Source organism: Morus notabilis, unplaced genomic scaffold, assembly GCF_000414095.1.
Source record: "Morus notabilis unplaced genomic scaffold, ASM41409v2 Scaffold205, whole genome shotgun sequence".
NCBI classification, from domain to species: Eukaryota; Viridiplantae; Streptophyta; class Magnoliopsida; order Rosales; family Moraceae; genus Morus; species Morus notabilis.
This window is the reverse complement of record NW_010363285.1, coordinates 217,980-232,790: the sequence shown is the minus strand read 5'-3', so window position 1 is coordinate 232,790 and position 14,811 is coordinate 217,980. Positions and strand designations below refer to the sequence as shown.

The following is a 14,811-nucleotide window of genomic DNA, read 5'->3' as shown; positions in this document are numbered from 1 at the left end:
TGAACCTAAAAACTTGGTCTAAAAACCCACGTCAAGGTAAGCGTGCAGGTAGAATACACCTGTTTGCTTGTCTATGCCTTTCATTACGCTATAGGAGTGATAAATGCCTACATAAAATGGGAGACTATTATGCTCTGATTTTCCAATTTCACAATCATATGTATAAATTACAACACCTTTCTCGTCCCGCACGACCACTCTACCGTTTTTTTTTTTTGTACCTTTCCAAAAGAAAACCTGTAATCTTCCCCCTCAAAAGAAAGTGAGGAAAAAGATTAGTCAACTTTGTGTTCAAAAGGACATTGAACTCGACGCAGCGGCTATATACAACAAAAACCAATCAATCAACGTTAGACTAAGCCGTGAAAGAATTTTAATATGAATTTCTTCACTTTGATGTTCTGCCATCTCGATTCAGGGTCTCCCAACTTATCTCCTGTGCGCACTCCCCACACACAGTACTGCAACCAGATTTCGTGCCCTGACTTCTAAGGGTCAGCATATGAGCCAGGTTAGTGCATTTCCTCGGCACCACATGGTTCCTCATGTTTGACCGCCGAAAGCTGCTCGTATCAGGTTCCTCTGGCGCATCTTTTGATCCAGGTTGATTTTGCTCTGTTGCAGTCTCGCTGAGAGGGACTCGCTGTACTTCCTCCCATTCAAATGTTTTCCGGTACACTTCCCAAGCCATGTCTTGCTCCTCCTTCGATAGTTTCTCCTCTTCATTCTCTTGCAGAAGGGTTTCGTGTTCATGGTAATTAGCTATCCAGCTGAAAACAAACGTATGATAAGCAATAGAGTATCGCAAAATAAAGGAGCAAGACCAAAATTCTGAAAACCTAAACGGATTAAAAACAAATACCCTGCTACTTGCTGCTGATGAATAAAATATTAGTATTCAATTTCTATGGTGAAGAGAAAAGATACAGAAAAAACGGACAACACATTAAATAGCACTTAAGCTTTAAGTTTGTACTAAAAGATTCTACGTAAGTCACAAAGAATATACCTCGGAGAATGCTTGCCAAGCAAACTTTCCATCAGCTTGTCAGAAGAGCAACTTCCAGACGTAGCAGGCATTTTCTGCTTGGGAAGAATGCCAACTTTAGCACTCATAGTCAGTTTTTCTGCATGACCATTCTCGTGATCCAGATTAGTCAAATTATCCGGGTTCTCATCATCTCCAAACTCAAAGAGATGTAACATCTCTTCCTTGGACATTGTCCTATGCACCTGTTGTCTATCTACAACCCTTGCAGCTAGACCCTCCTTTGTTACCTATTTGAATGTATCTTCGTTAAAATTCCACTGAGATACATGTATCGTGTAACTGCAATTTGTTCGGCCATTACCTGACGCTTATAAATCTTTTCCTCCATAGTTCCATGTGCCATCAATCTGTAAGCAAACACTGGCTTTTTTTGACCATACCTACAATGACCAAACAGAAGATTCTTTTGTAAATACTTTTTGCTGAGAAAAGTCAGTCACCCTGGAATTCCTTGTCTATTTAGGACTTTGTATGAAAAATCATATACACATAATCACTTGCCATTGTTCCCTAGTCTGTGCACAGCTCAGAACACAGTTTTCTTCTAGTAGCACTAAGTTTTAGTTTTTATTTTGGAATTTTCACTCTCCAATATATGTCTTTTGGTATTGCACATCCACTGATTATACATACACAACTCAGGTGGTTCTCTTAATAAAACTATTCATAGCCCCCAACTGTTCACCTTTTCATTGGATTTATGGAAGCCTAACCAAGAAACCAAGATGTCCTTACTGCATATTGGCCATAATCAAAAGTTCAAACCAATTTAAAGAATTTAATTTGGGCACTTAAAAAGTTAAAATTTCAACCAACATTCTCTTAAAGGAAGCAAGACAGCCTGTAAATTACGCAATATCATGCCATGGATATCCGTTGTAAAAGGCAAGCAGGTTTTCCTAAATCAAAATTAAAGTCTGTAAAAGCACATAACCAAACCTACCTCCAAGCCCGATATATGGCCTGAAGGTCATATGTTGGATTCCAAGAGCCATCAACTATGATTACGCGGTTAGCAGCATGAAGATTAATCCCTAAAGATCCCGCTCTGGTTGAAATCAGACAGCATTTCACCCGCTCATTTAGGGGGTCATTAAAGCTCTCAACCAGCTTTTGTCTTTCTGAGCTCTCTGTTCTACCATCTAGCCTGAAGAGCAAACAAAGAACAGGTAAAAACAAGTTGACAAAACTGCAGTAGACATTTCACTTCTATTATTTGAAAATATTACACTTAGCAGCCGTTCAATTAGAGTATAAATTAAGATAAATGCATAATGCATGATGGCGACAAGAAAGGGAACAATAGTGAAACAGAAAGAAAGGAAGAAAAAAAGAAAAAGAAACAAAGGTAGAGGAGTAGCTGAAAGTAAACTGCATCTTCAGCATTTGCTCAAAACTCAGAAAGTGGAAAAATGTAGAAGTAATGAAAATAACTGCAGCCAAGAAAATCTTCTCCAACAGTTTTAGCTGTATCTAAGAAACTGTATTCCTAATGTTCTGGATGCCATGACAAGTACCAAATGCTGCCCATGTTGTAAAATGCATAGAACTTCATAGGACAATTAACAAATCAATGAAGAAACTATAGAATCAAAACAACCAGTTTCATAAATAAGATTCTTGCAAGAGAAACATTCACATAAATAAACTGAAAATGTTTCAGCAAATAAACTTACCTATACCAGTCTTTTCCTTTCTTCCAAAATTTCCCTTTCTCCCCTGGTCGAGATAGTTTTGACAGATAAAGTTCTATTAAGTCAAGAGTTAGTATACTCTGGCTAAAAACCAATGCCTTATCACCCACATTAGAACTCATGGCTAGAATGTCAAGCAGCAAAACCATTTTTCCGCTGTAATCGATCTCTTTATAACTTTTTTCATGAAGAAGATTATTCCACCAGCCCTGAAAGAAAGATTAATGAAAGGTTATGCCTAAAGCAAGATACATTAAAACAAGAATGAATGTCTCAAATTCGAGCTACTCGTTAATAAATGCACCCCATATTGGAGCAAAGGAATGCACCATGACCATCATACCATGACTAGGAAATGAAAAATAATGGCTGAGAAATCACCAATCGGAAGTCCTAACGCCATCTATTCGAAATACTAATGATATACAAATGGATGACAAATAATTTGACAAACTAATCCATTTAAACTTACCTTTGGGAGAAGGCCATCATCATTTTTTCCAGGAAGAACCCCATTCAAATTCTTCTGCTTCTCTGTAAAGAATAAAAGATTGTAATTATATTAAGTGATAGAATTTCAGAAGTTGTTTGTGCAAAGGCTAGAAACTCCTTAATAAGGACACTCTTTTAAGTTGCAAAAGAATAGGAAGTCTCCAGACGACACTTACAAGATGATACACACATGCATACAATTTCATAATGATAACTGCTAAAAGTTTATTGTTACATGAACTGGACATGGAAAGTACAAACAGTATTGAAACATATATCTTGTGAAAACAAAAAACAAAAAAGTGAAGGGAAAACAAAACATGCCTTCGAAAACCATATTGTAGTCTATGTTTTCATCACTAGAGCTCTCATCTGCAAGAAAATTTTCAATGGCGTCTTCACGTCTTACAGAGTCTTTGTCATCCTTTTTCAGTTGCAATATACCAGGGTGGTTCCATATCTACTACAGAAAACACGACATTTCATAAGAACCACGTACAAGAGAGAGAAGCAAAATAACACACACACACACACAGAGGTATGCACTACATAATTCTTCTGTTGATTCATCAACTTTACACTGAAAGTGAAATATCTAGACAAGTGTCACGCAAGATACATTATGCTATTGTTACATATGACAAAGCAATTCATGATTTTAATGTCATTTATGATTCCCCAAAAGGTTAGAAGTCAAATATCTCGAAGACTATCGAATATCATGTAAACATCTTTCTTCTCTCATTTTAATGACGTCTATGTCCTATTTTCACCAAAAAGAAAAAGGAAAAACTAATGTGAAATAAATTGTCTTATTATTGAAAAAATTAAGAGCATTTTACATGAAAATCAAGCAAATGAGATCTTTTTTTTTTAATTAAGAAAATCCTTTTATTGAATAATTAATTCAAAATTTCAAATACAAACGAGAGAGGGTGAGAGGTCCTCAAAAAGCAGAAAAACTGAGATCTAAGACAACTCACTCCCACCATGACAACTGCTTTTTATCATGACAGCTTATATATGCAGAGCAAAATCTTCAGTAGGTTTATATGTATGACTCCAATCCCACATTCACACATGCATGCACAAGTATTTATAAGTTTTCACATCTTAATGCAGTTTTGAATGCAGCAGGGAACATGAAAGCATGCCAAAGAATGAACCTGTGCTAAGGCCTGGTACCCTGCAAAAAAACTTCTCTTCCCTATATTTTCACTAGAGACCTTGTAATTAGTAAATCCATGCACATCAAGGAATCTCTTATACAATTTCCTCTGCAAGGGAGAAAGCTTCACAGCTATAACAAAAACAGTTTTAGGTGGTAAGTCCGTCTTCACCACGGCCATATCCATTCTTTGCACAAAGCCCTTCAACTGTTCGTAGAGGATATGAGACCTTTGATTCATAATTTTCACATCGCCCAGAGTTGAATTAGTATGTTGACCATTCTCTATGGGATTTTGGAAGCTGCAAATATAGTAGTTGAATTAGACAATTGGAAACAAAATTAAATGAAAGAATTAAGCTAGCACTCATATCATGCAAGTAAAGAAGACTTGCCGGTTCCTAAACTCATGACTGCTTCCAAGAAAACCTTCCCTTACAAAATCAACCATCTGTTTCAAATAGATAATCAAAACTAATTAAAACCAGTAAAAGTAGAAAAACCAACCAGAATTAATACTCTTTAAATGAACTCACACAATAATACTCCATGAGATTGTTTTGTAGAGGTGATCCAGTTAACGCTATCCTTCTTTGGCATTTCACTTGCTTCAAGGCTTGGGTTACATCAGCTCTCGTATTTTTAATCACATGGGCCTCATCACAAACAAGTATATCAGGTCCATCCTGATAATTGAAATGCAAACTACATTAAGCGAATGATAGTAAGAAATGTAGATGGGAAAACATTTTTTGTCAGAAGACGTACCAAATTGATAATAATATAATAATTAAAACACACACCACTACTTCACATGGGAAAGGGTACATATATACAACTAAAATAAGTGTACCAACATATATATACATATATGTATATATTGCACGTTAACAAGAACACTGGTTCAACTTAGAGACATGGATGTTAAAAATACACTTGGTAAAAAGGAGACACTCTCATCACTACAGCATATGACCTCTCTAATGTAGCAGAACCGAAAATACAACAAAACAGCAATGTAGATCTCACCATCAAGAATTCAAGATTTTCAAAGATACAAGTTTTTCCCCTTAACGATTTGAGACTTTGGGTATTACAACACATCTATAGGTTGCAAACTGACAAAGAAACACCATGACAAGTAACTATTGAAAGTTTAACTCAAGGATCACAAGTTAGAACCAAAAGGAAAAAAGAAAAAAATGGGAAAGAAAAAAAAAAGATTCAAGTAGAGAAAAGTATTGCAAAATACAAAATATGAAAGAATGTCTTTGAAGACGAGAGAAGATCAACATCAAAAACCTGCAAGGCATAACAAATTTCCCTAGCCATGTTCCGGTCCTTCACATTCTTTCCAAAAGATAAGTTTCGAAAAGCAGCGTAGCCAATCAAGAATACACCGCCCTTAGCTCTCCATTTTGCAAGTAATTCTCCTCTTCTCTCCCTGGAAAAAAGGAAATCATGTCCCTGACACATTAGAGAAGACAAGAATAGGGGTGAAAGCAATAAACTCAAAAAGAAAGTAAAAATGGAATCATTTTTTTTTTCATTATCACTTCTGCGTTCTTGAATATGTATCCACGTGAACCCGAAAAAAGAGAATAATAGAATGGTAATAAAATAGAAAATTATCTGCAGTCATTCAACACACACAAAAAAAATAAAAAAAGAAGCATATAATTTCATCTAAATAGGACCTATAAATTGAGTGTAACCTCCATTTTAATTCAAGTGTTGTGTAGCATGTATAAGTAAGTTCTAGTAGCTGTAGTTTAGGCATTATAGTTTACTGAGCAAGTCAAACCATGCAATATTCGACGAAAAAAGGGGGAAGGGAATGTCAAACCAGGATACACTTAATGTCATGTAATTAATCAGCCTCAAGTTCTGTTACTATATACTGCTGAAGAGATCATCTCTAGACCAAAACTCTTCATCACGATTAAGATACAAAGTCAAGAGGAAAAATTTTCCATAAAGCAACGATACATTGAAATCCGTAACTGGGCGTACTCCAAAATCTAATACAGACAACAGAAAAATTGCCACAAAGCAAGACTTACTGTAAAGATAAATATATATTCTAGTCTCCAGAAAGAAAAAATAAAGGTAGTATATATTAAAAAATTGATGTATACTTGATCAAACCTTGATACATCTTCTAGCATGAAGACGCGGAGCGGCTTTACTTCTGAAGGTTTCCATTTCAAGAACTCTTTCCTCCAATTATGCAGCACATTCACAGGCACGACAATAAGTACAGTTCTTAATCCCAAATCTACACATCTCATTGCAGTGTACAAAAGAGCTATGACCTGCAAGAGCAGAAAAAACATGCATCACATATTTCTTAAGACACCACCAAATTTATCATAAAATTTCTCATCACGGCCAGTGGCCCGATGGACTAAGTCTAAAACTAATCACACAAATGTCACTTAATCACTATTGTCTCTATAAATTCTGCCATGGCACTATTAGCGTTGTAATTCTTGCTCCAATAATTGTTCATTAATTATATCCATTTCACATACCAGGAAGACATACATGCATAACTACATTTGCTACAAAAATTTACAACGCTAAAGGGAGGATAAAAGTTTCTTACTGATTTAGCATAATACCTGCAAAGTTTTACCAAGGCCCATTGTATGAGCTAGAATGCAACCAAGACCTCTATCACCGGACTTCACTTTTCTGACTGACTGTATAATATTTTCCCACATAAATCTTATCCCAGCAATCTGGAAAAAATAAATAAATAAATAAATAAAATTAAAAAATATATATCAAGAGAACACATTTTCGTGACAAATTTATCAACTATGACGGAGATCAAGATTAAATCGTACAAAAGTACACATACATTCACTCTACATACTGGTAATCCTATTGGAGGTGGCAATGACAAAGGTCTAGGTATGGAAAAAAGGCATGAAAACCATATCTTCAGAAATGGAGGCCCTTTGCCACAACTTCCTTCCAATCTATATCTCCACTTGTATGGTCCCATGCCATTACTAAGATAACTTCACTTTAAAGCAAAAATGTGCTCTAAACAGTAAGGCTGGGACCCAGGAAGAATGCAGCATTCATGCCAGGCTAACATGAAATGCAACATTTTAAAAAAGATAAAATAAAGAAAAAGCCTAAGGACTTGTAGGTCCAAGTGCAGAAGTCCAATACTTGAAGAGATAACTAAACAAAAAGTGTGATGGCAGACTAGGACCATATACAATTTGCCGCACACAGGTCTAGGGCCAAGGCCCTGCCTTGAAGGGACTCATACTGAGTCTTGACACTATTTTTCAAAAGGGACCTACGAGCTGATTCAGCTGAATGAATAATAAACCAAATATATTAATGTAATTAAGATGCTGACATCACAAGAAGGTTCTTACACACCAACCAGATCATTCAATGAAAGGGATACTCTGCCCGAAAAGTAAATTGGCACGAGCAATAATCAAGAAAAGATTCATACACATTGAAGAACGGAAAGGAAAAACCTGATGGACTTTCAGTTTTGCCGAAATGCTTGGAGGAATTCTGACAGCTTCTTCACCTTTCTCCCTCACAACATTCACAATATAACCCTTTGACGCATCACCAAGTACTTCAGTGCTAGCATCTTCTGATAAATTCCCATTAAAGCCTGCAGAGCTCATAACCTTGGATCCGGAAGAAAACTGCACCTGCAAAGACTTCAAGCGTTCTTGACGTTCCTGCAAAAGTGGGAAAACGGCATTTGTTTTTAGTATGAAAGTCCAGACTGCAGGCACACATATAGATATGTATATATAGATCAGATATCTTTCACTTTATTATAAAAAGGCAGGGAAAAAAAAAGTGATGAGTACCTTTTCAATCGCAATTTTTCGTTTGGTCTCTTCTCCCAATTCAGCATCATCAAGGATCCTTCGAATTTTCTTCTTTCTTTTTCTCTTAGAGCTGACAGAAGATAGCTCAAGCATTAGAATGAGTCGTATAAGTAAAGCCTATTAGTTCTTATCACAATTGCATAAATACAAGAGAACTGCAAAGCTTACGAATAGTTTTTTGAAAAGTGAAAAAAGACATCATTAAAATAAATCAACAATGCTTCCTTGAAGTGAAATAGTACCAGAAATAATAATCTTCTATTATGTAAAGATAACGGCAAATTTATGTATACTTTTGCCTTTTAGGGTATCCCATAAAATAAAAAATAAAGACTTATTCCCAGAGACTTCCAAATTCAATAAAGCTAAATCAGATTCTTGTGTTGAATCAGGAACACTATGTCTATATGCCGTAGAATAGACATGGGTGGGTACATATGCCACGAATTCTGTATATATCTAGCATTTGGAAAATAAAAACATTCCCTCTCCAAGAAATATGCAAGAGGAAAATAAGAAAGCAGAGACTATCAACTTGGAGAACGCAATCTGATATTTGATAGCATTATACCTGAGAGCAACATCCACGTCTGCATCAGAATTGTCTGAATCACTTTCGGAGCTAGAATCAATCGATCTTTCAACAACCATTGCCTTCTCGAGTTCTAATGTCAACTTTTGCAGAAGACCTGGTCGACAACAACAACAACATTGCCAGCTGGCGTTCTGGACCTCAGACAAACATTCTGTACCAATGTTCCCCTTTATACAGATCATACAAAAGAACATCTTGCATGATTTACAATTTACTAAATCAGTGCTTCTTCCACACCATCCACAATAACACTCAGCGCAATCAGGATCCTGCACAACTCCTTATGTCAATAAAATCTCTAATATGAAACAAATAATCGGAATGAGCAATGCATAGGGACACTTGGAAGCCAAGAGAGCAGTTTAATTGCAAAACAAAAAAAGAAAACCATCAAAAATTACAAAAGCACCATTCATTTGCATTCTCTCTTTGTTATTATTATCTGGAAAAAAGTATATAAGATGTCCTCAACCTGTTGATAGGTCTTAGTAGAAAAAACAGATATTTAAAAAAGCGAAGCCAACAACTAAATATGAAGTTAAGTGCACAAAATACACAGCTTTTGTTTTTTTGTTTTTTGTTTTGCTTTGTTTTGGTTTTTTTTTTCCCTTTTTTTTTTGCAAGAACAAGAAGCAAATGCAGATCACGTGCAGATAAATAGATTGAAAGTATATTAACGTCTGTAGAGCCAGATTTACCTATCAGCTGCCAAGTAAGATGTATTCATGTCGTACGCGAAATATCAAGTGGCTACTATAATGAAGTAGCCAACTATCAAATTTAGTGATTGGCATAGGAGTTATATGTACTTACCATAACCCTCATCTTTTCTTCCATTATGGCTTTGCAATCAGCACAAACGATCACTTTCAGAAGTGGATGCGGGTGCACCTTAACAGCAATCTTATTACAAGCAGTACAGTGAAACTTTTCATTCAGATTATCAGCTCCAAATTCACCAGCATTTTCCTTCAAATCTGCTTGATCCTCTACTTTAACTGTAGATTCATCGTCATTGTCACGTACAACAGTTCGACTTCTCTTATTCTCAATATCTGGTTCCTCAGTCTCAAGCTTGTGCTTGGACCCTCTGGGTTCATTGGAATCAGGCAAAGCAGACTCAGGAGGTAGAAAAGTGCCATTACTCATTGAGATTCCCTTGTCTACATTGGATGTTTCAAAACCATCAGGAAAATCAGTTTTTGAATTATGGCAAGCAATTCCGCTCTCATTGTCATTTGGAACCGAGGCAGAACAGCCAACTAGAGCCGGGGACTTGTTTATGTCACTTTCTATCAGCTCATCAACTAAACCAAAATCTTTTCGGCTAAATCCCTGATTCAAACAAGGAAGAATATCAAAACCGGTATGATTACTTTATAATAGCCTTACCCATATGCTGAGCGTCATTGTCTACTCTTAACATTTTTACTTCATTTATGATATTATAAATAATATTCAATTCAAACAAAGTTGATGATGTACTTCAAAAAAGTTGAAAATGAAAAAAGAAAAATGCCATTCCATAGAATCGACCAATAATCATAATACAGAATGTTTAGTTCAGCACACAAAAAGTAGGAATAAAATATTCTGGAAACTGCAAACAACCAAAGATTCTGGCAACTCTAAACAACCAACTGAAGGCAACACCGAGAACAATAATTCTGATGGTTGAAACTCCCACTAGATGCGAGTCTCTATACACTTAATCACAACTATAAAGGCTAGAATGCCTCCACATACACATACAAAAGAACAGGGGCAAAAAAGGAGAAATCCAACACACACAGACCTGTTTACGGCTCTTCCTATATCTCCTCCGTTTCAAATGTTTTTGAAGCTTCCGGTCAAAATTTGCATCATCTTCTTCTTTGACCTGTCCACAAATATTATGTCAACTATATTACCTAAATAAAAACTCAAGCCACTATCATGTGCATGGTGATTGATTCATGATTAAATAAAAAAAAAAAAGTTTCCAAATCCCAGAACAGAATGCCCATATATCTCTGATTTCCTGCCAATATGAAATTAAATACATATTATGCAATGCATGCATGAAAACAATAATGTCACTAATTTGTTAAACCGACTGATCACAGACAACAGTAAGAAATACCATTAAGTAAATTCAGTCAATAGCCGCTTTTTATATAGTTGCTGAAAAAAGGTAAAAACAAACTCCATCATAGGGTTGAACATGGCTATATAGGATTGGGTCCGGAAATAAGAGAAGATATTTGGGAAAAGTTGCTGATCTGGCAGTTCTGTCGGAGGTTTAACTGGAGAAAAACCGTAGAAATTTTAAGGCGTGTGAGGCGGAGTGTTGTTTTATGAGACCTTATAAAATTTTGAGTTGCTCTTTAGGTCCATTGAGATAAGGAATTTAGTAGTATATTGTTTTCTGATCTTGTTAAGACTGGGTTTCTATTTTGTAACGTTCTTGTTTTCATGAGGAAATCGCTTCCTCTTCATCTCTTGTATGTAACTCACTAAGTATTAATAAGAGATCACTGTTTTTCTGTTCCCAAAAAAAAAAAAAAAAAGCATAGCTATAAACTTTAACATTACATGCTAATACGACAATACAATATATCAAATGCCTCTATTGCATAAAAGTTTACACCATTCTGATTATGCAAGCAACATCAAAGGTCACATAGACAACTCAAAATCTATGTATCGAAATATTGAAGAATATGACAGTGACTGCCACATCTGGACCGCACTGAAAAATGTAAAGTTCCAACTAGCAATAAGAAAACTGCATAACCTTCCTATAATTTTTGTTCTGTTCTTCAGAAAGAGCAAGTTCTTTTTCATTTGCAACAGCAGCTGCAACAAATGGATCAGTGGAATCGCCATCAATATCATCAATCTCCTCTACCTGGTAGAAGTGGTCAATTTGCAGATGACAATATGTACAGAATTAAGTTAGGCTACATCTTTTTCAAAAGAATTAGCCAACATGTGCTTCAAGGTAACATTAGCAAAAGATAACATTTATAAGATAACTAGTTAAACGTGTACAAATATGGGCACCTCATTAACACCAGGAAATTTGAGACCCATTTCTGCAGCTTGTTGTGGCGTACTGGCCAAGTAAACAGAAGCCCAACTCTTGCTTCCAAATGAAGCACAGTCCTTAGAGGTCCCTTCGGAAAATAATTTGTTCAGAGAACTCCAATCAACTTCTGAATTGTCTGTTACATCGTCGTTGCTCCCATCTACAGTTAATTTCTTCTGCAAAAACCCACTAGCACCCTCCTCCAATAGCTTACCATGTCGTCTGAGCCCACACACAAATATATGTATATTAATTAGGGTCATAGGCGTAGCTCCCTGATCCACAATATATGAGAGAAATATACCTTCTTACAGGTCTGTGGCTTTGCAAAAACTCCTCAGCATGAGCTTTTGACTCGGTGAGATCACAAGTCACCTGAGATCCTATCCAGTGTATCCGTTTTTGCCAAGCGTCAGTGCTGCAGCTAGTAGGAGCCTGACTTTCAATCCACTTATAAAGGCTTGGTAGCTCAATGCCAGCACCATCAAGTTGTTCCTTTTAAAAAAAGGGGGAGAGAAAAGTGAAATATTAAAAACAATCAAACAGCAAACTGCTAACACAAACACATTGAGGAAGCAAATATTGTCAAGTTCTATCTCCAACAGTTTTGCTCTGTCTCACGTCAAACAAGTTTTGAAGTTGGACATGTAAGTGTATCTTACATGCGGTGTACACTGGAAAATTTATATATAGATCAACAAAATAAGGTAATAATAACACACAGAGTTTTGTAGGCTAACCATATAAGTAAGCAATAAATTAGGCAAACCAACATAATAAATTAGTAATAAAAAAGGGAAAAAGATATGCTAATTGACAAAGTAGAGAACCCTGCTTTAAAGGAAGTGATTTTTTTCCCTTGTTTTTCATTTTAATGTTGGTGACTGAAACAAATTTCACATAAATTCTGTGCAAGCATCTAAAGTAATTAAAAACCAAAAGTTCAACTCAAAATTGAAGAAAGTAGCAGACCTGTAAATGAGCACTCTCAGTCTCAAGCTTGTCGAGAAGAGCTTCCCACTCTTCTATAAAAGTAGCCATTTCATCTGCAACAGCTGTTTCCAACTATAGACAGGTAAAAAATACATAAGTGATGCATAAGGCCCTAAAAATAAAAGGTACGATTTTGAAAGCAGAAACTAACTTCATCACCGTTCAGAGTTTGTGCCAGTTCCTCTCTAACTTCACCCTCTACTTTGGCAAGAGACTCCTTCTCAAGTGTTTCTTGAGCCTCTGCAGCCTAAGTTAAAAACTCAAACATACGGCTTATACCATATCTATAAACAAATTAATTGTGCACATCTGTTAAATGGAAAGCTAAATTCAACAGAGAAATAGGATGATACCTTACTCTCAACTTCCAAGAGCTCAGCGATAATCTCCTCTATTTCTTCCTCAGCTAAAGGTGCCTGCACAATGTAAAAGCTAATATAATTCAAATTCTAAGCATCAAACATATAAATAACCATAATCTATGCTGTTCAGCCAAAGAAAAAAACAAACTATAATCTATGTGAAGAGAACTATCTATGCCCTAAGTTTCAGAGTTGCCGTAACTGTTCTGATAAACAGTAATATATATATATATATATATATATATTTCAGCGGTTTTCAATAGGTTTCCTTTCTAAATCGAAAACCATAAACAACCATCAAAAGTTATATTGATACTCTCTGAATTCAAATATACTTTATTGAGAGTCGTTCTGAGTAAAGTTTTTGTAAACCTTATCGATTGAACTATTTTTTTCCCTATTTTTCACTCGATATGCTTTAGTTATAAATATACACTATGAAATAAATAATTATAATAATAACAAAAAAAAGGTGTGCAAAAACTTGCCTCCATCTGCAACTCATCGTCATCCCGGCCCGATGTGGATGGTCCATCATCTTCCGAGTCATCAATAAAAGAATCACTAGAAGAGTCCCCAACATCTTCTACATCCTCGTGATTTTCCTCCATCTTTTTAATTCAAATAATACCGAACACTAGTTCCAAGCCTCCAACAAGACACCTAAACAACAAACCCAGTACACCAGTGCAAAACAACCGATCAGTGAAAACTTTTCATTTCAATGCGCCAATGAAAGAGAAGGAAAAAAAAATGCACTGCACTAGTAATTCAATGCTTGCTTTATTTAGAAGTACACGATTTAGGCTTCTTGTCACCATCAATACCAAAAAATGGATAAAATTTGAAATAAAAACTAAATCTTTCAAAATGTAATTCCTAATTCAGAAATCAGCGTTGCGTTCACTGCTCAAGTTTCATATACAGTTTATCGGATTCCACAAAAAATGCCGACGATTCACAACACTCCGATCATTTTAAACCTTCAGAAAGTCTACATTTCTCAATGCATCAAAAACCGGATTAGGACAAAAACCATGTTCGAGAAAAAACTAAACCGAACTAAAGTAGAAACAAACCAAAAACTTTTCAGCTTCCGCAACGTCGCGGTCGTCGAAAGAACGAAATTCTAGGGTTTACAGATAGAAACAGAAATGGCTAAACGTAGTGAAAAAGAAGAAGAAGAAGAAGAAGAAGAAGAAGAAGAAGAAGAATTGAGAAGACCTACAGTATCAACAGACAAGAGGAAGCATCAGATGAATGGCGCAGAAGCCCCTGTGGTTTTTTTTTTTTTTTTTCTCTCTTTTTACTTTCCCTCCCAATTCTCTCTCTCTCCCTCCTCTTTTTCTGTGTGTGTGCCTGCAGAAAATGCCCAGTCTGCTTTTATTTGAATGGACTCGGGTTTCTGGTATCAACCCACAATTACTGTTGCTGGTTGGATCAACCGCGTGTTCTTCACTTCTTCTCCTTCTTCCTCATTATTTTTTATGTTTTTTTTTTTTTTG

General features: G+C 35.9%; 1 protein-coding gene across 2 annotated transcripts; it reads right to left on the bottom strand.

The window, feature by feature from the left end:
* Positions 1 to 114: 114 nt before the first annotated feature.
* LOC21407220 (protein CHROMATIN REMODELING 20) lies at positions 115 to 14,811 on the bottom strand. 2 transcript variants are annotated; one of them, XM_024169374.1, is made up of 26 exons: positions 14,535 to 14,811; positions 13,795 to 13,969; positions 13,298 to 13,360; positions 13,096 to 13,191; positions 12,924 to 13,016; positions 12,256 to 12,446; positions 11,927 to 12,173; positions 11,658 to 11,771; positions 10,677 to 10,760; positions 9,695 to 10,216; positions 8,858 to 9,150; positions 8,266 to 8,356; positions 7,915 to 8,130; positions 7,030 to 7,149; positions 6,554 to 6,720; positions 5,708 to 5,849; positions 4,942 to 5,091; positions 4,801 to 4,856; positions 4,404 to 4,707; positions 3,562 to 3,697; positions 3,218 to 3,279; positions 2,728 to 2,954; positions 1,995 to 2,198; positions 1,353 to 1,431; positions 1,010 to 1,278; positions 115 to 770 (listed from the first exon to the last, which is right to left on the bottom strand). In XM_024169374.1, the coding sequence occupies exons 2-26, from the start codon at positions 13,915 to 13,917 to the stop codon at positions 389 to 391; spliced, it is 4,431 nt and encodes a 1,476-aa protein (XP_024025142.1). In that variant the 5' UTR covers positions 13,918 to 13,969; positions 14,535 to 14,811; the 3' UTR covers positions 115 to 388. The 2 variants fall into 2 exon arrangements, with proteins under 2 accessions (XP_024025142.1, XP_024025143.1); XM_024169375.1 differs by lacking the exon at positions 13,096 to 13,191.